The sequence below is a fragment of the Dipodomys merriami genome, unplaced genomic scaffold, assembly GCF_024711535.1.
Source record: "Dipodomys merriami isolate MVZ:Mamm:240054 unplaced genomic scaffold, mDipMer1.0.p SCAF_13, whole genome shotgun sequence".
In the NCBI taxonomy this organism is placed as follows: Eukaryota; Metazoa; Chordata; class Mammalia; order Rodentia; family Heteromyidae; genus Dipodomys; species Dipodomys merriami.
This window is the reverse complement of record NW_027202604.1, coordinates 35,518,154-35,540,785: the sequence shown is the minus strand read 5'-3', so window position 1 is coordinate 35,540,785 and position 22,632 is coordinate 35,518,154. Positions and strand designations below refer to the sequence as shown.

The following is a 22,632-nucleotide window of genomic DNA, read 5'->3' as shown; positions in this document are numbered from 1 at the left end:
AGATGCTCCCTAGGGGGTTGTCTAATGATATGATCCTTTCCTTCCTAAGCGGCTGTTTACAGATAAGCAGTATTTCCCTACCACCATTCAGAATAAAAAATACACAGATAAAACAGAGTAAGATGGTATCTCTTGGGGAGGAAGCTGGCTCATACACTACAGATCACTATATGAGAAGACATCACCTTCAACATTCCCAAAGCCAACATGCCGGAAGTCTGAAGACAATGTGTGTTAAAGAAGAACAGTGTCCTTCTTTGCCTTCTTCCTTTCTCGCCTCCACCCTGAAATAAGCGAGATGCAAGTCGCAATTCAATAATCATCTTGCCATTACGGGGACTGCACTGACATACAAAAAGTTGCGGTACAGAAGGAAGAGGAATCTAATGTCCCACTGACCACCCTTCACCAGCTGGTCTAACACAAGAGGAACTATCTCTGTGTAAGAAAAGTTAAGTCATTCACGTTTCATTTCCTTTAGTGTACCAAAGTCATTACAGATATATATTAAATTCTAATATTAGATTTCTAAATATTCTCCCAGGTCCCAATATCCCATATGTGTGTGTGTGTGTGTGTGTGTGTGTGTGTGTGTGTGTGTGTGTGTGTGTGTGTGTACACTAGATTCCTCAGAACCAGATTTATTAGGGTAACTGTGAAAGGTTGAGAGGTGGGTTGTTCTTTTGTAAAAATTGATTTTTATCAGAAAAGAAAACCAGTTTACATGCTAATATTTTATGATCTATTCACTTTTGTAACTACACTTGTATTGCTTCAGGAAGACTTCCTGATAGCATCTTACAGTGTGCTATTCACACAGAATGAATGGCTAAGCAAAGTAAGGAAAACGAGAAGGTTTAAGAGTATGCAGAGCTGTGCAATTCAAAATAATAGAGCAAATTTCAGTTGTATACCCAATAAAATATCAGTAGATATATTAATTTGAAGTAGTCATCCTATATGGCATACATATACTAAAAGCATTCTCTCTGTAAATGTAATAGAACTGTGATTCATCTATTGAAATGAGATTGAGACTATAAAATTTAATGAATATTTGAAAGAGGGAAGGGTGGGGCAGGGAGGAATGGGGGAGACAGGGAAGGGGTATGGTTGATCTTTGATCTTTGATCACTATTCATTGTATTCATTAACTGCTTTGTGAACAGCAGCTCTTTTGTATGACTAAAAATTTTTAAAAAAATCAAAAAGTAAGAATGGAAATCAATAAAGTTGGGCTCCAGATTCAGACTTTGTAAAGTTCTTAATCTTCTTTTTACTGGTTGAAATCCATGGGTAAACTGATGAACTCAGGAATCCTCATGAAGTACGCACTGTAAGGAATGACTAACATACCCTATTTACAGGATTAAGTGGGTTACTGTAGGAAGCAGTCTTGTTACTTTGCCAGGATCAATATATTTAGTGTAGTATTGTTACCTCGGACCAGCTTAGTATACAGCCCTCCTTAGCCCAAGAAACAGAATCCGAGACTGGAGATCCTTTCTGTCAACCACTGGTTCTTACAGTGTGGTCAGAGAGTGAGAAACATCAGACGTATCAAAGAGCTGGAGAGAAATTCAAACCCACTGACCCCCAGATTCCAGAAGTGGATCCCAGTGTATTGTAACCCTACCATGAAAGGGATTTGACACAGGCTAAAAGTTGCAGTCAATCGTGCCGTGAACTGTGACATCTATCTGGAAAAGATCTGAGGACATTCAACAAAATATTTTTTCCTAGACCTTTCTCTTCCTCCACTGGAGAAGAGACCACTGGGTTAGCATACTTGCCAAGAGGTTCCTCAACACAATACATTTGAGAATTGCTGTCATTTCTAAAGGACCATTTATTCAGCTTTCTTCCCTGTCCAGAATTTCTTGCCATTGTTTCTGTCATTATTATTTTATATCTATCTCTGGAATCTTGTGTACATAGTACAATCCCACACAGAGTGTTTGCTCATTCAAATAGGTGTCCCCAGTGTCTCATAGAGAAAAAAATACTACTCATGCAAAAATATAAAAAATAAAATACCCCTGTGAAAGTTATTTGAATTTCTTTGTCATTTATTGAGTTTTGATCATTCTGAATAATGCATAGCTAATTTTAATCGTTTGTCTTGCGGGCAGTGTTTGCTATCTTCCATCAGTGGGACAGAAACAAAGAGATATAATTAAATATTTACTTTCCAAAATTCACAGATGTTAATTGGCATAAGGAAAATTCAAGTGACTAAACTTTCAAATGATTTTGTGGGGCAACATGTAACTCTCTCCTTTGGAAGCAATAACATTAAAACTACACTAAGACATTTGAGATAGACTATATTGGTTTTAAATGAAAGCAATGTTAGTATGGGTTTTAGGCATAAAATCATAACCATGGAGCTGTAAAGGAAGCAAGTTACTGAATTAAACTGAACCAGCTACTTTCCTGCATGTGTGTGTGTGTGTGTGTGTGTGTGAGAGACAGAGCGTGCACATATATGTGTATGTCTCTCTGTGTGTATATTGTTATTACTTATTTCAGTTGCTACTTGCTAGCAGAAGACATGTGTAAGATTATTAATTAACTCATTTCAAATTGCTCATATATATCTGTGTAGTATCTCTTTTTTTGTTGTTGGTACTGGAGTTTGAACTCAAGGTCTAGCATTTGCTAGATGGGCACTTAGCAACTTCATGGGCCTGTATTGTACTGTATATTTCTAAGAGATGTTTTTGTGTTATGTCCAGTCCAGTCTGGACCACAGTCCCACGTGTCCTTTCCCAGGTAGCTGAGATGACAAGTGAATACCTACTGCCAGACACTGTCTTCCCCAGTAAGCAGGCATAACACACGCGTTACAAGCTACAGCTACCACTTTAGATGGAGTCTCACCTCCATTTTTCCTGGGCTGGTAAGTTTGCCTACATGCAAACTCCTGATTTCTACCCCACAAGTAGCGAGGATTACAGGCTTAGGTCCTATGCCAGGCTAGATGTGTGTGTACGTTTTAACTGAGGAAATCAACCAGTGGTCTATTATCCCCCTCCCACCATGAATTGTAAAGGAATACTAATTTCTTCTCTTACAATTAACTGTTATTCCTCGGACTTTCAGAAAGCATATTTGAAAACTCATTGCCTTGACCAATGGTGCAGTTACCAGGGATGCTAGATCCTGCACCGTTGTCAACTGCATACCCAAATGGAAAATGCCACTATTATATGGGTTCTTGAAAGCAGTAGTAGGAATGACAGTTAGGTCCCAGCTGATGATACAGGATGTCCAAAACTTAGACATACACAAACTTTACATGTTCAAACAAGTGCACTTTTTCATTAATCCCACACAAAAATAGCTTGGTCCAGTGTGATGCTCTATCAGAGAATCAAGAACTAATGCGAGTGTGTATTGGTTTTGTCAGTAGGAGATCAGCTACTCTTTGCACACCAAGTGAACTAGTCCAAGTCTTCATCAAAGGCAGGGCAGCTCACTGCTCTGATTCCTTTGCTCTGAAATACCTGTGCACCATATAGATACCCAACATGTCAGAAAAGAAGGAAGAAAGGGAGGAAGAGAGGAAGGGAGGAAGGGAGGAAGGAAGGAAGGAAGGAAGGAAGGAAGGAAGGAAGGAAGGAAGGAAGGAAGGAAGGAAGGAAGGAAGGAAGGAAAGAAGGAAGGAAGGAAGGAAGGAAAGGAGGGAGGGAGGGAGGGAGGGAGGGAGGGAGGGGAGGGAAAAAGGAAGGAAGGGAGGAAGGGGGGAGGAAGGGAGGGAGGAAGAGAGGAAGGGAGGGAGGAAGGGAGGAAGGGAGGGAGGGAGGGAGGAAGGAAGGAAAGATTGGAGTGTGGAAGGGAGGAAGAGAGGAAGGGAGGGAGGAAGGGAGGAAGAGAGGAAGGGAGGGAGGAAGGGAGGAAGGAAGGAAGGAAGGAAAGAATGGAGTGTGGAAGGGAGGAAGAGAGGAAGGGAGGGAGGAAGGGAGGAAGAGAGGAAGGGAGGGAGGAAGGGAGGGAGGTAGGAAGGAAGGAAGAAAGGAAGGGAGGGAGGAAGGGAGGAAGGGAGGGAGGTAGGAAGGAAGGAAGAAAGGAAGGAAGGAAAGAAGGGAGGGAGGGAGGGAGGAAAGAAAGAAGAAAGGGAAGAAGGGAAGAAAAAAGGGAGGTAAAGAGGGAGGGAGGGAGGGAGGGAGGAAAGAAGAGTAGTAAAATAGCTCTTGCCCATATCTGCCGAAAATACTACCCAAGAAGTTAGAATTTATCTCCTCTTCTGAAGTTTGCCATCTGGCAGAGAAGTAATCATAAAAAGAACTGAAGAAATTATAGTAATGACTCTAACTTTGTTGAGCACAACACTTTAATTCAGGGGTAAAACCTCTAATTTTTGGTCCTATTGACCTGATGTCAAAGTGCACCTCTACCGTTTTCTAACAGGCTGCTCTGCTAGTGGGAGCTGAGGAGCCTCTTCTGAGGCTCTTTTCCGGATGTATGCTAGGAGATGACACTGGCACAGGTTATTTTCTGCATGCCTATCAGGAGATTAAGTGACACGATCCAGTTACAGAAGTCAGCAAACTGCTTGCAGCTAGCAAGCACAGAGGTACAAGCTGATATTAGTAGTGCAGAAACAAATGAAAAATCAACCCCCCCCACCCCACCCCAGGGCATTGTCTCCAGCTAAATGCCCTTGCTTCAGGACCAAGGACCTTCTTCCATTCATTCTACTATCTGTTCATTAAGGATGAGTGAAATCATATAATACAAATCCATAAGTCCTGAAGTCACATGAAAGGACCCTAATTCTTCCTGATACTCTTATAAAAAACTAATTTATAGATCTAAGATATATCTCCACACCCCACTCTACCCAAGCCATACACAAGGAACATCACTGTAAATAGATAAACCAAGTACCAAGCTAAGCTATAAGCAGGTAAGCGTTAACAGATTTAACAGAGAAGGCTCAGGAATATCAGTCTCTATTGAAATAAGGGAATATAAAGTTCAGGTTGAGTATCCTTGAGCTAAAGTGCTTGAAACAAGCAAATATTGTCTTGAATTTTAGGTAGTTCATTTCCAGATGTCCCCACATATAGTGATGTCCTTTGAGAATGGAACCCAAATCTAAATGTGAAGTACACTGACATGCCATGGGCCTCCTTTGAATATTACCGGAAGAGAATTTTCTGCCCTGTTGTCTGTGTGTTTGGGTTTGGGCTGCGAGTTGACGCAGAGGTTAGAAGGAGCTTCCATTCAGGGCATCATGTCCATGGACAGAAAGCTTTAGATTTTGGAGCATTTTAGATTTCAGATTGTCAGATAAAGCATGCTTAAGATGTCCCCCCCCATCTAAAAATAAAACAAAAACAAACAAAAAGGCCCGCTGAGGTATGAATTCTGGAACCCCCATTTCTAAAAGCTACGTAGTTCTACAGCATTTTTTTCTCTACTCCCGAAAGCATTTTCTGTGTAAATGTCAATCTACTGTCCACAAGCACAATTCAAGAAAACTGCAATATATGTTTACAGAAGTCCTATACAATGAGGAGCACGGGGTTAGAAGCTTTCGGTGCTAATTGAACTGCAGAATGAGTAAGACCCCATACTTGACCTCAGATAAATTAACTTTAAATAGAGCGGTTGAGTCATGATCAGAATGTAAAAATACTAAAAGGTCAAGGTTAAGTACCAAAATGAATGTGTGAGGATTCTAAAGAAGGAGATAAAATATAGGCTAGTGGAGGGTGGAAGGAAAGGCTCAGGGAGTGGATGGCCACCCCTTCTCTGAGTTCTTGAACTGGGGTATGCAATAAAGAGAGTAGGGGTTCATAGAGATTACAAGCATGGCTCAAGTAGTAGAGTGCCAGACTAGAAAGAGTGAGGGCCTGGGTTCAAACCACGGTACTGCCAATGGGACGGAATCTTCTCTATTGCAATCAAAATGAGAACACAACGTTCAGTGGGATACATACAGTGTAAGGATTGCAGGCTCTGGAGGTCAGAAAGATAGGCGTTTGGATGTGCTGGCGCCCTCTGTCTCAGTGTGCCCCATTGCTCATCCTAGCACCTGACTGCCTTTATCTGTGCAACACGGTGATCATTTCTCCTGGCCGAAGGGGAGAACAACATGAATCAATGCATAGTCAGGACCTGACTTGGCACCTGACTCACACCAAGTGCTGGCATGGTCTATGGAGTTCTGAGGGCATTGCTGCTGCTGCTGCTGCTGCTGCTGCTGCTGCTGCTGCTGCTGCTGCTGCTGCTGCTGCTGCCACAGCCCCCTTTCCCAGACTTGGGCATGCCCTTGAAGGATTTCTAGTTTCCTGAAGCTCTTTGTGTAGGCTGCTTTTCCAACCAATGACATGCAATGGAAGAAAAGGTCAAACTTCAGATGTGCTCAACTCCCAGGTAATCAAATACACAGGGGAAGCAGTCATGCCTAGTAACCCTTGTATATGCCATCCTGTGTGCCCAGTGCTTACAAAGGATGGACTCATTTAAGGCTGGCCTTCAACCTACAATCCTCTGGCCTCAGCCTCCTAAAGTACTGGGATTCTAGGCATCTGCTGCCATGCCAGGCAATGTGTGTACCCTTAACTGTATGCTCTACTGCCCTGTGAGGATAGAAAAATCCTTTTGACTCTCCAAACATAAATAAGTACAGGATGGAGAAAGAGAGAGGGAGATGGAGAACAAACAAGCCTGAGATATGGAAGATAAGGGGATGTCCATCTTTAAAAAAAGAAAAATTAATTTGGCGGGCAACAGTGGCTCACACCTGTAATCCCAGCTACTCAGGAGGCTGAGATCTGAGGATCATGGTTCAAAGCCAGCCTGGGCAAGGAAAGTCAGTGAGACTCTTCTCTCCAATTGACCACCAGACAACAAGAGGTGGCACTATGGCTCAAGTGGTAGAGCACTTGCCTTGAGCTGAAGAGCTCAGGGACAGCGCCCAGACCCAGAGTTCAAGCCCCACCACACACACACACACACACACACACACACACACACACACACACACACACACGTTATTTTGTCTTTTATGATCTAATTATCAAGACATAGGAAGCAAACGTCAGGGGATCCAGCCCTGCTCATGAAAATGGGGACACAGAATATTTGACCTAACTATACTGGAAACTGTGGTCTCACTGGGTGAGCAAGTGGACAGATCTCCCCACCTCCCAAATCAAAAGCATCTTTTCTTTCCCAGTGCTTCACTGCTGTTCTGCCTGTCATCCATCCACTGGCCTGTTCTTTAGGAAAAGATGCTCGGTTTTTGTTCTCAGATGCGAATAGGGTGGGTGATGGAACCACCCCGGTGTCTCCATGTGCTGTCGGGACTTTTTTTTTATCTTAATTCTATTATGCCAACTCCATCAAACTTAATTATAGAGAACACAGAGTGACACAATTACCCTCTGTTTTGTGCTTCAGATGCTATATTTTGATAAAATTTACTACATGCTGCTCTCCCTCTGCACACCAGAAATGGATGTGTGTTGATATAAAATGTGTTATAATTACAATTAAAATATAGCTTACATAATGATAGTGTTAAAATGAAATTATGGATGTGTAGAGACAACGTGGCCATGCATTTTGAGTATAATGCATGCTCAGACCAATGCCTGGTCTGGCTGGATGAGGAAAGAACAGCATTTTGGCTAAGCCACCGGGGGCTCTGTAAGAGCATGTTAAGATCCAAAGGGAGCCAAGACATGGTGCATGAGGTGCTGGGGGCATGGCTGGGTGACAGAGTGCAAGCTGGAAAGGCACAAGACGCTGGGCATTCTTCCCATCATCAAACTAGAACTACAGTTGGAAGAGTTAATACAAGATGTGAAATGCCTCCTGAGACTGTTAAAAGAAGGTAGGAATACAGATCATCTAAACATGCTGCTGTTGTCGTCTCTTGAAAACCAGGTAACTGTCCATTTATCTCTCAGATGACAAATTCGCCAACCGAGTTTCGTGAAGCATAAAGTAACCACGTATATTAGTGCATGACCTAAAGAATTCAGAGTTACATCTAATTATGGAGGTGACCAATTACATCGCCCATAAACAATATAAAATATAGTTAGAGCTACACAATCAGAAAGGTGGGAATTTGAAATGTTTCCTTTTAATGTTTAATGTACTCAGAACAGTTGACTAAGATAATTGTGTCAAAAAAAAAACCCCATTGCTAGAATAATAAAATAACATGGTGTTCAGTTTGGCTGAAAAAAACAAAACCATATTTTTTATTTTAGATCATGATTTTTAGCCAACAGTAACTAAGGGCTTTTAGAACCAGCAGTGTGAAGTGTATTTTCCTCAAATCTTTAAAGTAACATTTTATGTAATTAGTGTGTGTGTGTGTGTGTGTGTGTGTGTGTGTGTGTGTGTGTGTGTGTGTGTGTGTGTGTGTGGTGCTAGGAATGGATTCCAGCATCTTGCACCTGGCTGCTACATCCCAGCTTGTAATATTGCCATTTTATGCAATAGCATCTCCTCTAGACCTTTCTCAGAACTGAAGAATTACATATCCAACTGTGTATTTAACAACTATACTTGGAAGTCAAGAAATCACCTGGAATCTTCTGTCTTCAAAAGTGATCATAGAACCCATCAACTTACTCAACCCAAACTCCCTACTTCTGAAATAGGAGGAAGCTTGCTTTTCTAGGTATCTGACCTCCAGGTCTTGGGTCAGCCTATTTTCCTGTCCCATCCTCCATTCAAACCCCAAATTGCTTCTTAGGTCATCTGCTGCTAACTAATATCCTGGCCAAAACCATCAAACCCACATTTATCACTCACACACACACACACACACACACACACACACACACACACACACACACGTGAATGTTTCTCTTTCTATTGCACACTTTGCTGTATTCTCAATGTCCCAGATAATGTTATGTACAGGTCATGACTCATTTCTGTTAATATCCTGCCACTAGCTGCCTGTATTTAGAGAAAACAAAGCAAACTGTTTATCATGATTTTCAAGGCCTGAGAACAGCTAATCTCTGATCTGATCCTCCTTCCAGCTCTTCCTTCCCCTTGCCTCGACTTACCTACAATGAATGTTCTGAGATTCCTCCAACATGCCAGAGTCATTTGTGCCTGAGGACAGCAGTGGCCTTTCCTGCACCCTAAATCCATGCTGCCAAGTTCTTCCCTCCAATGTCACCCGTCTAATCTATCCTGACAATCCTGTTGAAAACTAGAGTCCATATTTATTACCCTGGGTCATTCCCAACCCATCTTCAGCATGTCCTCCATTCTTCTCCTGTTCCTTATCCCAGAATGCTTAACTTTGAACATGACACGGGTTTATTTATAAAGTCCATCTGCTTCTACACATGCCAGTGTGCACTGGGAGCGAGGAGAGAAGAGGAAGAGATGGAGAGAGAAAGCTGGTGCTTTCTCATTGATGTGTTCAAGCACTTGGAACAGGGGCAGGGGCTTCATGAAAATTTCCAGAAATAAAACGTGCAGATGAGAAAACAGAAGTAAAGTTCCCCAAAGTTCTGGAACAAGAAAAGAGTCACAGCAGAATTCAAACCTGAGGCTGGATGAGTTCTGCTCCTGGTATTTCTGCTATCCTCAACCCATAGAATTCATCATTTATTTCCACCAACGCATGAGATGTTTCATCTCATTGGACAGCATAACTAAAGTAAGTATCTCTACCTGAGAGAGAAAGAGAAAGAGGAAAGAGATAGACAAGTAAGACATAGACAGGCAGTCTCTCTCTCTCTCTCTCTCTCTCTCTCTCACACACACACACACACACACACACACACACACACACCAAATACATATTACAGTCCAAAAACAAAAGGAAGCTGGCTGTTGGAGGCTCACATCTGTAATCCTAGCTACTCAGGAGGCTGAGATCCAAGGATCCTGCCCACAGGCTGGGCAGGAAGGTCCATAAGACTCTTATCTGGCAATTAACCACCAAAAAATCAGAAGTGGAGCTGTTACTTGAGTGGTAGAGTGGTAGCCTTGAGCAAAAGAACTCAGGGACAGTGCCCAGGCCCTGAGTTTAGGCCCCACAACTGACCAAAAACTTTAAAAAATGAAAAATGGAGATGAGTGCATTATGTTACCCTAGTCATTTTACAGCAAATTTAGCGATAGTTATTATTTAAGTAACAGTGCCATTTAATGATAATACAATAATAATAAAAGATTTAAAATGTATTCAATACTTGCTATATCCTAAACTGAGTACCAAAATATTTCCATGCATATGGCATACAATCCTAACAATTACTTTATTGGACAGGTACATTTTTACTAGTGCCATTTCAAACATAAAGAAATCGATCAAGTTAGACAGGTAATAAGTAGGCAGTATAGATTTAAATGTACATCTATCTGTCCCATAAATTCAAGGTATATGCCTACACAAATGTTTTTAGAGTTCCTTTGATAGACTGTACTTCCTCCTGAGAAATAACCCCATGTCCCCCCCCCACACACACACTTTAGTATCTGTCTGAATTGATCTCACACAAGATCGTCAAGCTTTAAACATGAGAAACAAGTTGAAATACTATGCCATCTAATAGAAATAGGGCTGCTAAAACAATATGGCAGACATGCTAAGATGTTCCTCGTGGCTACTCGCTACTTTCCATCAAGACCCTGAGCAAGAAGCAGCAGCTGTGAGATGGAGAGGGCTCGCCACCAGAGATGGGCAGGATTCTGTAAATGGCCAATTATAAAACTATTAAGCTGCAGTACTTTGATGGCAAAAGGCAAAAATAATCCATTACACTGAACATTCTCCTACCCTTCCTTCCACGGCCCACACAAACATTAGTGTTGCATTTAGTTGATTGCCAGGCACTTCCTGGGCTCAAGCAACTTGACTTTCAGCAATTGTATGAATACAGCCCTCTCACTTCTCACATCTATCTGAATGATGGATTTCCCCACTTGAGCTTTGTAGAAAGATCAGAGTGAATGAAATAAGGTTTAAGAAAAGCCATCATAATCCATAACGAACAAGAAGAAACCTCTTTTCTCATTGATTTGAAAGAAAAGTCTACTATATATTCATTACCCCATGCTAGGCTACTTCCTGAATAATGGAAAACAGGCATCTTTCATTTAGAAGTGAGAGCTTGGATGTCCAACTTCCTGAGGGCCTATGGAACTGATCTTGTTAACAATGGAAATATGGTATGGCTCTGTATGGATAGAGTTAAGCGAGTGGCAACTTTGATGTCTTTAAAACACTATCATTTCAGGCTAGGCAAACATATAAGTATTTAAAACCTTCTGTAACAATTGAGTTACATGCAATGGTCAATAACCTTAATATGATCAGAAAACTCTTAAGTCTGAACACAGGCAATGCCATTCACAGCTGTACGAATTGGGACTATGAGAATAACCACCCTGAGTATGAAATGAGGATGGAGAGACACATCAATGCATTACCAGGACAACAGGAGTGGCTGAGCATTCAAGTAGTATGTGGTACAGTGGCTCACAATAAAGAATCAATTCTTACCATTACTATTACTACTACCACTACTATGACTTTTACTACTACTACTACTATTACTACTAGTACTGGTGTTATGACAAAGAAATCAGGACTGATTAAAGGTGTCAGGTACCCTGAATCGTTGTAAAGTCATATGCTCTATTTTGACTTCACAACCAAATAATTTGATTCAAGGAACATTAAATAGTAAGCATAAATAAACAGGGATTAGCTGGGAAATATAGGAATGTCACTAAGAATTGTGTTACATAAGTGAAAGATAGGCTACAGGTCATAAAAGTTGGGGATGGGGTCAAGGATGGGAGGGGGTGGATGAATAAAGAGGGGAAAGGAGGCAGAATTCAAGGCACATCCTACAAAACTGAGCAGAGGGCGTTGGACTTGGGAGGGATGGGGTAGAATGATGAAAATGGTGACATTGATCAAGATACTTTGTAATCATATAATAACTCTGTTGTATAACTACTTAAGATGAGAGACAGAGAGCAACTGAGTTCTAAGCTATGCACCAGTGACACACACATCTATAATCCTAATGCTTGGAAGAATGGTAGTAGACATCCAGGCAGAAAGGTTCTTGAGACTGTTTTTCAAAACCAAGCTGAACATGGTGGCACAGCCCTGTCTGTCTAGGTTTGAGAGAGTCTGAGATTGGGAGGATTACATTTCTTGGCGTCTGTGGCTTCCCTCTCCACAGAAGAAACTGGATATGATGATGCGCATCTGACATCCAGCTACAAATGGAAAGCTAAGATAGACACACTGAAACCCAAGCACATGACTGGGCAGGACCCTACTATAAAAATAATCAATGCCAGTCCGCCCAGGTGCCCGGTGGCTCACGCCTATAATCCTAGCAACTCAGGAGGCTGAGATCATAGGACTACTTGTGAAGCCAGCCTGGGCAGAAAAGTCCCCATGAGACTCTTATTTCCAATTAACCACTCAAAAACTGGAAGTGGAGCTGTGGCTCTAAGTGGTAGAGCACTAGCCTTAAGCAAAAGAGCTCAGGGACAGTGCCCAGGCCCTGAGTCCAAGCACCACAACTAACAAAAATTACAAAATAGAAAACAAAGTAGTAGTAGTAATAATAATAACCAATGTCACAAAGAGCTAGATGTATAACTCAGCAGAATAGCACCTACCTAGCAAGCATGATGCCCTAAATTGAAAGCCAACTGTCACCAAAATAAAGGGGAGGTCAAAACACCCTTCTCATGTACATATTGTCCTGAATAAATATTTTCTTTCTTTAATTTTTAAATGCAGACAGCATCACATTGACTGTGCTCATTCACAACGGTCCATTAATTAATTAGTCTGACTATATGTTCCATTACTGTCCTTACTAATCATATATGCATTTCAGTTGCTGGGAAAATGGTTTTGCCAGGGTGCCTAATTGCCTATTTAAAGGAAAGGGGATGAGAAGGGGATCAGGCTTGTTGCTTACTGTACAGAGACCCAAGAGTTTAATGTACTTTGTACTCCATTATGCCATGAAAATGTTTCTGGGCCCTGGGGAGAGCAACAAAAGATTTGCTTTAATGAAAGAAACTGACTACAGTTCCAAACCTATCCCAGAGCAGGCCTACGGGCTGCAGTTTACACAAAAATTATTGGTCCTCTCTCTCTCTCTCCACGCATCAAGATAGGGAGAATGCAATTCCAAGTGCTGCACGTTACTGCAGTCCATGCTGGGTAGAGTGAGGACAATACAGACTCTGGAGCATCCCAAACCTGAGCTAGGGGATCCCGATTTATAACAAATTATTACTTTTCACTTCATCAAGGCCAATCTGTTGAAATCTGCTCTTTTTCATTGCACATGATGAAAAGCAAACTCGACATAGTAACACTTCTTTTTTTTTTTTGCCAGTCCTGGGGCTTGAACTCTGGGCCTGGGCACTGTCCCTGAACTTCTTTTACTCAAGGCTAGCACTCTACCACTTGAGCCAGAGCACCACTTCCAGCTTTTTCAGTGTATGTGGTATTGAGGAATTGAAACCAGGGCTTCACACATGCTAGGCAAGCACTCTACCACTAAGCCACATTCCCAGCGAACATTTGTTTTGTTAAGAAATGTCCTAGTAATTCATGAATGCATCTTGTTATTGATATAAATGAGTTGGAGATGTTTAGATCAACGGGCTTTGGCGGTGTCTCAGAATCGCCTAGCCTCGTTTACCTCTGCATGGCTGTGTACCATAGAAGGTCTCTCCTTGTGTTGGAGACTTCCCACCACCTCCTCCTGAAGTGGGTGTCGCAGTATGGTGCCTCCTCAGTGTAGAAATTCCAGAAGGAAGAAAGGACTTTCCTATTCTTCTCTGAGAGAAGCATCCTGGGGAGGTTTCTGATTGGTGTCCACAAAGCCAGATGCTCACTCATGAACCAATCACCTGATTCACTGGAACTGGGCTACATAAGTGCCTCATCCCTGGGACCACACACATGGACAGGCTGTCATTTATTGGCCAGCTTTCCCAAAGAGAAGTCCAGCCTTGTCGCATGAGACAGAATAAGACCCCAGAGAACCAAAAGTGATCACATGACCTCACCATTCTCCTCTCCTTCCCTGTGTTGTGTGACCATCCAGTTAACTAATCTGGAAGTTCATGGCCCTCCCACCATTTATGCCATTGGAGGGTCATCTGAAGGCTATTATTAACCAAAATAGCTGGATGAGAGTATTCCTGACAAACTCCCTCAAAATCCTTGAAAGTTTAAAGTGAGAAACTGGGATGGCAAAGTCTTGGGGATGTGTCAAGATCTGCCAAGTTTTCTGCGAGTTAAACTACTACAAGCTTAGACACTTTTAGAAGCCACATTGTTGAGGACAAAACAAAAATCTGAGGAGCAAACTGAAGCCTAGAAAAAAATAAATTATTTATTTAGGGTAATTTTATCTAGTGAGTGATGAGATTGAGCCCAGAGCACATTGTATAATCCGTAAAGGGTCTTTGGGACCCAGGCTATAACCTGTAGGTAGAGAAGAGAACACTTGTGGCTTGTTCAACACTGAGTATCTGTGCAGTGGAAGTTGATAAAACTACCTTTCCATTGTTCTTCAAGCAGATAGCATCCTAATTATATGGACTGTGCATATATAACGTATACATGGAACATCTTCAAATATAGTACATGTGTGTCTTCACTCCTTCCCTTTCTGCTCTTAAAAAAAATGCCCCTTAAAAATTCCCACTCACCATCTGTTAGGTAAATTTCCTACAACACAGTAAGCCTGGAGGCAGAGCCTGTTACACAGATTATTTCAAAGGGTGATGGCACCTATCTTTATGCCATTTGAAAAAGAGTAGGTTACAGTTGCTTCAAAAAAAAAAACACCTCTACTATAATAATACCACATTTCCCCAGGAACCAAGTTCTATTCTATTATGAGGGAGGGGGGGATATAAGCACTCATGTATAAAATACTATTTCAAAAGCTTACTTCATAGTTTCCATGCATGCAAGGAAAACACTGACCAATTTACAAATGTGTTTTATTTGTCCACAAGCTCAAATGTACATTCTGTTCTAGTCAAGGGGCTATTTCTTTTTTACCCAATCTGTGTTACTTTGGGGAGAAAAGAAAGACTTCCAACAGATGCCATTCAGTTCCCAGACTATGGCCTGGACAATGTCACTCCCTGCGCAATGTTGCTCATTCACAATCGCGGTGCAACAAACGTAATTTATACTCTCAGAGTGTTGGTTCCCATGTCAGTAACAGAGAAGTCTTGAGTAAAAGCATTCCCCTTTCCTTCTCCCTCTAACATCGCTTCCTTATACCCAGAATATAGTGGTCAGGGGAGATTTAGCCTTCAGTTAGCATGTTATATAACTGCTTCACTTTAAGCCATCCCCATTCAGTAATTATTTTTTTAAAAAAAATATGTTGCTCATAGTCAATATTAATTTAGTTTAATCTTTCTTAGCATTAGGAGAGCATTATTTTTGCTCTGGCTCAGAAATAAATCTCCAGAACTTCCTCCCTGATGCTTCTTTGGGGCTGAAAAATGCACTGCAGGTCAGTTGCAGTGATTTAATTCCAGTTGGTAGAGCCCTGGACACATGCTAATTTCATTACCCTCAAATTCCTGGATCTGAAAGACCCCACTGGAGATGATTCCTGTTGTCAGTCTTGTCATTTAGTAAGCTATTCAGCAGGGGATACAGAGGCTAGAGCTAGGAAGGACTTCCTCAGTTCCTGCCTCTGACCTGGCGCACCAAAAGAGAATTCCAAGTCGAAGATACTATTCACATCTCAGTACTCCTCTTTACCCAAGTCCTCTTTTTCGGAAAGGAACTTCATCCCTGGGCTGGGCTCTGCTGGCAGCAGCCACAGCAATCTTAACATCTATTATTCTCTCATTACTTCCTGGGGCCCCCTCTAGCAATCAGCAACCCCCATGGAGTCCCTCCTTCTTGCCAGAGGCTCATCTGAAACCATACATTTATATCTCAGATGATCAGTTTGGCATGGTCCGCCACAGCCACCAGCCGCAGCCTGAGAGGAAAGGGAAAAAAAATCACTGTAAAGCCTGCAACCCAACCATTTGACAGACTTTATTTTATATAGGACAATTTTAATTGAGCTGAACCTTGGAATCCTAGATGGGATTTATCAGTTATCTACTCCCCCGCCCCCTTACCCCTCCATTCCATTGAATGCACCTATTCACAATGGGTTGGTGGAGTGTTATTCTCTCCTGCAGGTTGACAGAAACTGGAAAACTAGGGATTGGAGCTCCTAAAATCACAGGCAAAACAAAAAGCCACTGTATCTCTCTGTCTCTGTCTGTCTGTCTGTCTCATTCTCTCTCTCTCTCTCTCTCTCTCTCTCTCTCTCTCTCTCTCTCTCTCTCTCTCTCTCACACACACACACACACACACACACACACACACACACTTCTACATGAGCAACGGTTAACCAGGATAGCACACCAACCATTTATCAGCAGCTTGCAGCACAAGCTACAAGTTGGTGCATTTGTACTACTTCCAGCCTCCTCTCCACAAATGCAGCTGAAAACTGAGGGCCCTCAGTTCCCCTTCAATCCCACAGGAATAGCTGCAATTTGCAAATGAGAGGAAAATGACAGTGTTTTTTCTCGCAATGGTTTTAGTCCAAATCCACCCTGCTCACTCCCATTGGCATTCTGCTCTTCCTTTCCTCTCTAGCTCAGGGAACGAGGGAACGAGTGTACGATCAGCCATTTGTTTCCTTGTAAGTTGACTGAGATTCAGGCACTAGAAGGAGAATCCTCCTCCCCTGAAATCACATTCAGCAAACACAGTTTCTAACCTAATCTGTAATGGCTTTCTTGAGTTCAACATTTTTTTTAAAGACAAGCAGGCCTATCTATCTGCAGTCATGACAAGGCTGTGAGTGAAGAGAGAAATAGGCAGCTGGATAATTTGTAAATTCTAAACCCATGGTGTGCCTCCTAGGGCTCAGTGGGAAACACTAGCTCCCCTCAGCCTGCACACTGCACACACACACACACACACACACACACACACACACACACACACACACACACACACACACAGTGGTTCTCAGGGCGCTGAGTCTGAGCTCATCTTCTCTGCAGAAAATCCCCTCAAGTTGTCCCGCTGTAGGCTCAAAGAAGAAAGGATTGCTTCTGAGTTTTGATTACAAAATCCCCAGTTCGGTGGGAAGTCTGCCTCCAAAGCACTTCGTGGGTTGCAAAGATCTACCTAGCTCTAGGCATGCTGCCTCAGCAGGAGGCAGGGAGACAAGATGGGGGGCGGGGGAGGGACTGGGAGCTATATAGCCTTGGATGTGCTCCCCTCCTGCTTGAACATAAACTTTGCACTCTTGGTGGTGATGGGGTAACGGCCTTCCTGAAATCCACCCCTTAGGAAAAGCCCTTGAGAGGAAGCAGGTTCTCCAGGGGTGGGCAGCAGCATCAGGATTACCTCGCACCACTGGACGGGAGATGAACGCGGTCTGGGCTACCTTCACCCAGACGGAGGAACCTTCCCTTGGGAAAGGGTCATCTCCAGGCAGAACAGAGGAATCAAGAACTTGGGGGGCCGGGAAGAAAGAGGAGGGAAGGCCGAGGGTGATACCAGGAAGAGTGGGGTTTACAAAAAGGACAAGAAAGAAAAACACAGAGCCAAGCTGACAAGAGACAGAAGCACCCATAAGGGAGAGACTGGGAGAAGGGAACTACTATCGCCTTGACCCTGAAACTCCATTTCGGAAGCCCCAAAGCTATCCATTTCTATTCAGTGCAGCACGGGCGCATGAACCAAGGCAAGAGAGCGCCGCAGCAGAACCCACCGCTGGCTCCCCAAGTCCCGATCCTCCCATCTTTGCAATCGCCCCCCACCCTGACCCCAGCTCCCCCCACTGCCCAGCGGCAGGGGTGAGGGGGGCGGCCGATCTTCTCCTCCTAGGCTCAGAATCAAACCTCTCAGCTCAGAGTCACCACTGGGATGGGGGGTCGCAGGAGGCAGAGCGGGGCTAGGGAGGAGGCAGGGGAAGCAATTTGGTTGTGCAGTTCGCATGAGCTCATCTCAGGGCTGAGAGGAGGGCGGCTGGAGCGGCAGAGAAAACTGGAGCCAAATGCAATTTAGAGCCATCCACCACCTGGGGGGGGGATCAAGTCACTGTGCCCCACCTTGGGAGGGTCCCCCTGCCCTTCCCGCCCCCCCCCCCAGGATCTCTACAGGTCAGAAACCCAATCCGAAGGAAAGAGGCAACACGAATGTCCCGATCTAGGTTAAAATAATAATAATTTCAAGCCCTCAATGGAAGAAGTGACGGAGGCTAAGGTCTTCTGGAAATGTTTCCAAGGAGTGGAGGTTTCCCAGGTGCCTTTGGTGTGGGGAGCCGCCGGAGGAGGAGGGGGGCTTGGGAAATACCCAGTTCCAAAATATCTTTTCATCTGGTTTTCCACGGTCCAGGCACCCAGCCTGCTCTCCCTCCCCGGAAGCCTAGAGCCACTTCTTTTATAAGCCTGTTTGCACACCATATTTCACTCTAATGCAAACCTATTTAAATCATCGCCTTGTTTTTCGCAGATTGCTTCTGGTAAATGGGGTCATAAATCCCTGGTGTCAGGTAGAAAGGAGTGGAGCTTGAGGGAGTGGGGTAGGGGTGTGTGGTGAGGGAAGAGATGCAAGAGGAACCAACTAGAAGCTGGGAAAGAAGGGCGCCTTGGGTGGGGTGGGAGGAATTGGGCAGGATCTCCAGGGTGGAAATGCGGACCGGGGAGCTGGCTGATCCGAACTCGGGGTACCCCTCCCCGGGAGTCTACACCAGCCTTAAAGACCATCTGGGGAGCCACACCAGGGGAGGGAAAAGGGGGAGAAAATACAACCCTACCTGGAAAAGCCTCAAGATGTTGGCTACCATGATGGAGACGGAACTCCCCGAAGCCCCGATCACTCCAACTACTTTCTCCGGCTTGACGAAAACCGGGGGTTCACCGTTGGTGCAGCGCACATCGGAGGTGTCCTTCTGGATGAGCGCCTGGACGAAAGTGAGCGACTGTTCGAGCGCATAAGTGTCCCTGGAACAAGTGTCCAGGATCCGCGCGCCCAGCGTCACGTTGGGCAGCAGGTTGGGATCGCTGTTGATCTGATCCAGGGCGTACAGCATCGCTTCCAGCCTGTGGATCCCGTTCTCCCTCTTGATGTCCCCGCAGGGCACTCCGCTGGGACCCTTGGCGTGCACCGGGAACAGCCCCCCGAGGGTGACGTCCCCCTCGATCCGGATGGAGTGCGGGGCGTACATCTCCTGGCCGCGCGCCGCCGCCGCCAGCGCGCACAGCAGCACCTCCAGGACGCAGCAGGGGAAGTTCATCAAAGTCAGGACGCGGAGCTGGACCATGCTGCCCGGGCTGCGGCTGCGGCGGCGGCAGCGGCCCCGGGAAGGGGACCTGTGAGCTCGCTTAGGTCCGGAACTCCTGGAGGTGAGCTCTTTCTAGGGGGAAGCCCGGGGTGGGACTTTGTGCCGTGCAAGATCGGTTGGGGGGGGAGGGGGGTACCCGAGGAGGGGCAGCTGGAGAGAGGGCGTGTGTGATGGGGTCCCCCTCCGTAGCTCCTGCCAGCCTGGGGCGCCTGAGCGATCTTGGTTCGGTTCCCCCCCTCGGGCCAGCGCACGGCGCGCTTGCTCGCTGGCGCACGGGCGCTGCTCAGCTCGCTGGGGCTCGCCAAACCAGCCCAGCACTGGGGAGAGGGCAGGGATTGCTATCGCTTTAAATGGTCGTTCGGCTCCCTCTCCTCCTCCTCCTACTCCCTCCCTCCCGCCCTCCCTCCCTCCCGCCCGCCCTCCACCCCTCCTAGCTCCCAGGCTGGAGCTGCTCGCTCTCTCCCTCTCTCTCTCAGGCTCTCCCCACCCTAGCCAGCACCGCCCTCCCCACTGGTTTGCATCATCACGCAAGGAGGGGCTGCGTGCTGAGGTTGGGGGGGGGGAGGGCCGGGTGGGCGCCTGGGAAGGGGGGGCAGGTGCCCCCCTTGCTCTCCCCCCCTCCGCAGGGGGAGTTTCGTTGTCCCCAGGGGATCTAGGGATGTCGGGTTGGGTTACCGAGCCGGGCTGCGGGGTAGCACAGTTTAGGAGGAAGCCTCCGCTCAGCCTCCACCCACACCCGCGTTCTGGGTACCAGCGGCACCAACCCGGGGATGATGTCTAGGGCCGGCTGCTCCCCGTCTTCAGAGGCAGAGCTCTGGGGCCCACAGTTCTGGGGATCCCAGCTAGGGGGACTGGGGGGGGAGGAGCTGGAGGGAACTGGGAGGTGGAGAGACTTGGGGAAACCCCAGTCTTCCTGACTGGCACATCCACCTGTGCCCGTTTTATTTGTTTTTTTTTTGTTTTTTGTTTTTTTTTATGACGAAAAGCGTGTGCTACATAGGACACGGGGGTCCCTGAGTCCCTGACTCTAAAAACATCTTTTGCCTTCTGAGTATCTCGTGGGGGGCCAGGCACCTAGGCTAGCCTGTAGGAAGAAAGCCCAGGCCTCTTTGAAAACGTCCAAGCAAGGATTCCATCCTTGATCTTTGGGGGCTAAATTGACCTGGGACCTCCCTCCCCCCCCAACCCCCACCAAAACTGTGGTGGAAAGCTCAGAGACATCCCTTTTTCCTTTCTTTTGTCACCAGAGATGAAAACTCTGCAGCTGGCACTTTCTTCTGTAACTAGCAGGGACAGGTGGAAGGCTCCCTCCTATCTATTTGCAGAAAGGATTCTGGGCTCCTGACAGGTTCCCCCCCAACCCCCAGAGGAAGCAGCAAGGAAGAGATGATGGGTGTGTGGGTGGGTGGGGCTCTCAGAAATCTCTCCCTGGATCTTTCTTTTTCTTTGCTCTGAACTTTCTGGGGCCAAGGCAGGATGTGAAGGCAGAGGGCCTGGCCATTAGGAAGCTCTTCTTGGAAGGGACTATGATTCTGCCAGCCCTGTCCAAACTGAGCTCCTTAAAGCAACAAGTGGCCCGGATTCCAACCTAGGGAAATTTAATGTTTCCCCTGGAAGTGGGTTCAACTCTTGGTGAGGCTTTTTGGCCTTAGAGGGTAGAGACAAAATCAGAGACCAGGGTCAGTCCTTCCATCCTGTTGTATGGCCCTGCCACATGCTGGAATGTTGCATAGTGTCTGCCAGCAACTACCTGTGCGCCCTTGGCATTTCTGTTCTCCAGTATGGGTTTTACTTTGTCCCATCTGGAAAATGATGAGATTGAATTGGATCCTCTCCAAGGCATCTTTTTGCTCTCAAGTCTTATTAAAATAGCCCATGTCCCTTCCACCATGTTCTTTTTGGTCCAAGGCTTTAAGTTCGTATAAGTGACAGGCTCAAGATGTTCAAAGATCACCAACACTCCTTGATATACATATATACATACATATATATGTATATATATACATATATATATGAAACCATCTTCCTATACTATCATAGGCACAGTAATCCCTGATTTTGTAGGAACAAGATTGTTGCTGTCACCCTTCACAGAACCATGCTGTAATTCATAGCCAACTCAACGCTAATACCCAATGTGGATATCCATCATCTTCAGATATGATGTCTGAACTTTGTCCAAACTCGCACAACCTTATGCCACAGTGGTCCTTCCTTCTTCCTGCCGGCCCTGATTCATCCTGCTGTTCCATATTAATGGAGATATTTAAATCTCAAAGTAAGAGAGAGAGAGGAAAAAAAACAATATAGATGGAGAGAGACACCAACGGACAGACAAACCAACAGGTTGGGCTTTCAGTAAAACATTTGAGCTCCTGGTTAGAAGTCACTGGAAGGAGTGCCTTGTACTCTCCCAGTTCCGTTTTCCCTCTATCACTGGAATTCTAAATTACCCACTTCTGACTGAGTGATTTTAATATGTTTGATCAAAAGAGGGGGATGTCTAGAAGCAGATATCCTACTGAAGTAGCGTCTGCTAATTTGGAAGGGGAAAAGGAAATAAACAACAGAAAGGCATATATGGGGACAAAAGCCATAAGATACTACATTCACTCATTTATTCATTTACTTACATATGTATTCATTTATTGAGGCTTTAACTAACATGATTTTTTAAAAGAATATTATCTAGTAGGGACTGGAGGTGTGTCTCAAGTAATAGAACACTAACCTTGAGTAAAAAAGCCAAGGAAGGAAACATGAGCACTCGGGTTCAAGTCCTAGGACCAACACACACACACACACACACACACACACACACACACACACACACACACACACACACACACACACACACACACACACACACACACACACACACACACACACACACCAGTACCTTAGGTAATCTTTAATAAAGACTTATTATCCTTATTTTATTTTTAAAGTTCAGGTTGTGTTTTAGGAAACTGGTGACCAAAACCCTCAGCGAGGTAATAAGTAATGCCATGTGATTTTTCACCTGTTGTGGTCTTGTGTTTTTCTTTCCCATCCTCATTTCATACTGGCCGTTGCTCACTCAATGTTTCTTGGCTGGCAGTTGAATGCTGCCATTTGCTGAGTTCTGTCGGCTCTGCTCAATCTCCCCTAACATCTGGCAGCCGCCATTATCTTCCTTGTATTGCAGCCATTTGTGTGCCTGTCTCATTTTCCTTGCTCCATTCTGAGATCCTGTAGGGCA

The 22,632-nt window shown here is 44.9% G+C and overlaps 1 protein-coding gene across 6 annotated transcripts in view; it reads right to left on the bottom strand.

The window, feature by feature from the left end:
- Positions 1 to 19,759, bottom strand: part of Grm7 (glutamate metabotropic receptor 7) — a 597,974-nt gene extending 578,215 nt beyond the window's left edge. For all 6 annotated transcript variants that reach the window (XR_011371182.1, XR_011371183.1, XR_011371184.1 and 3 more), the window contains exon 1: positions 18,864 to 19,759. Coding sequence is in view for 3 of the 6 variants with exons in the window: in XM_070019004.1 (XP_069875105.1) it covers positions 18,864 to 19,370 (507 nt within the window). In the remaining 3 variants the exon portion in view is untranslated. The remainder of the gene's footprint in view (positions 1 to 18,863) is intronic.
- Between the last annotated feature and the right edge of the window lie 2,873 nt (positions 19,760 to 22,632).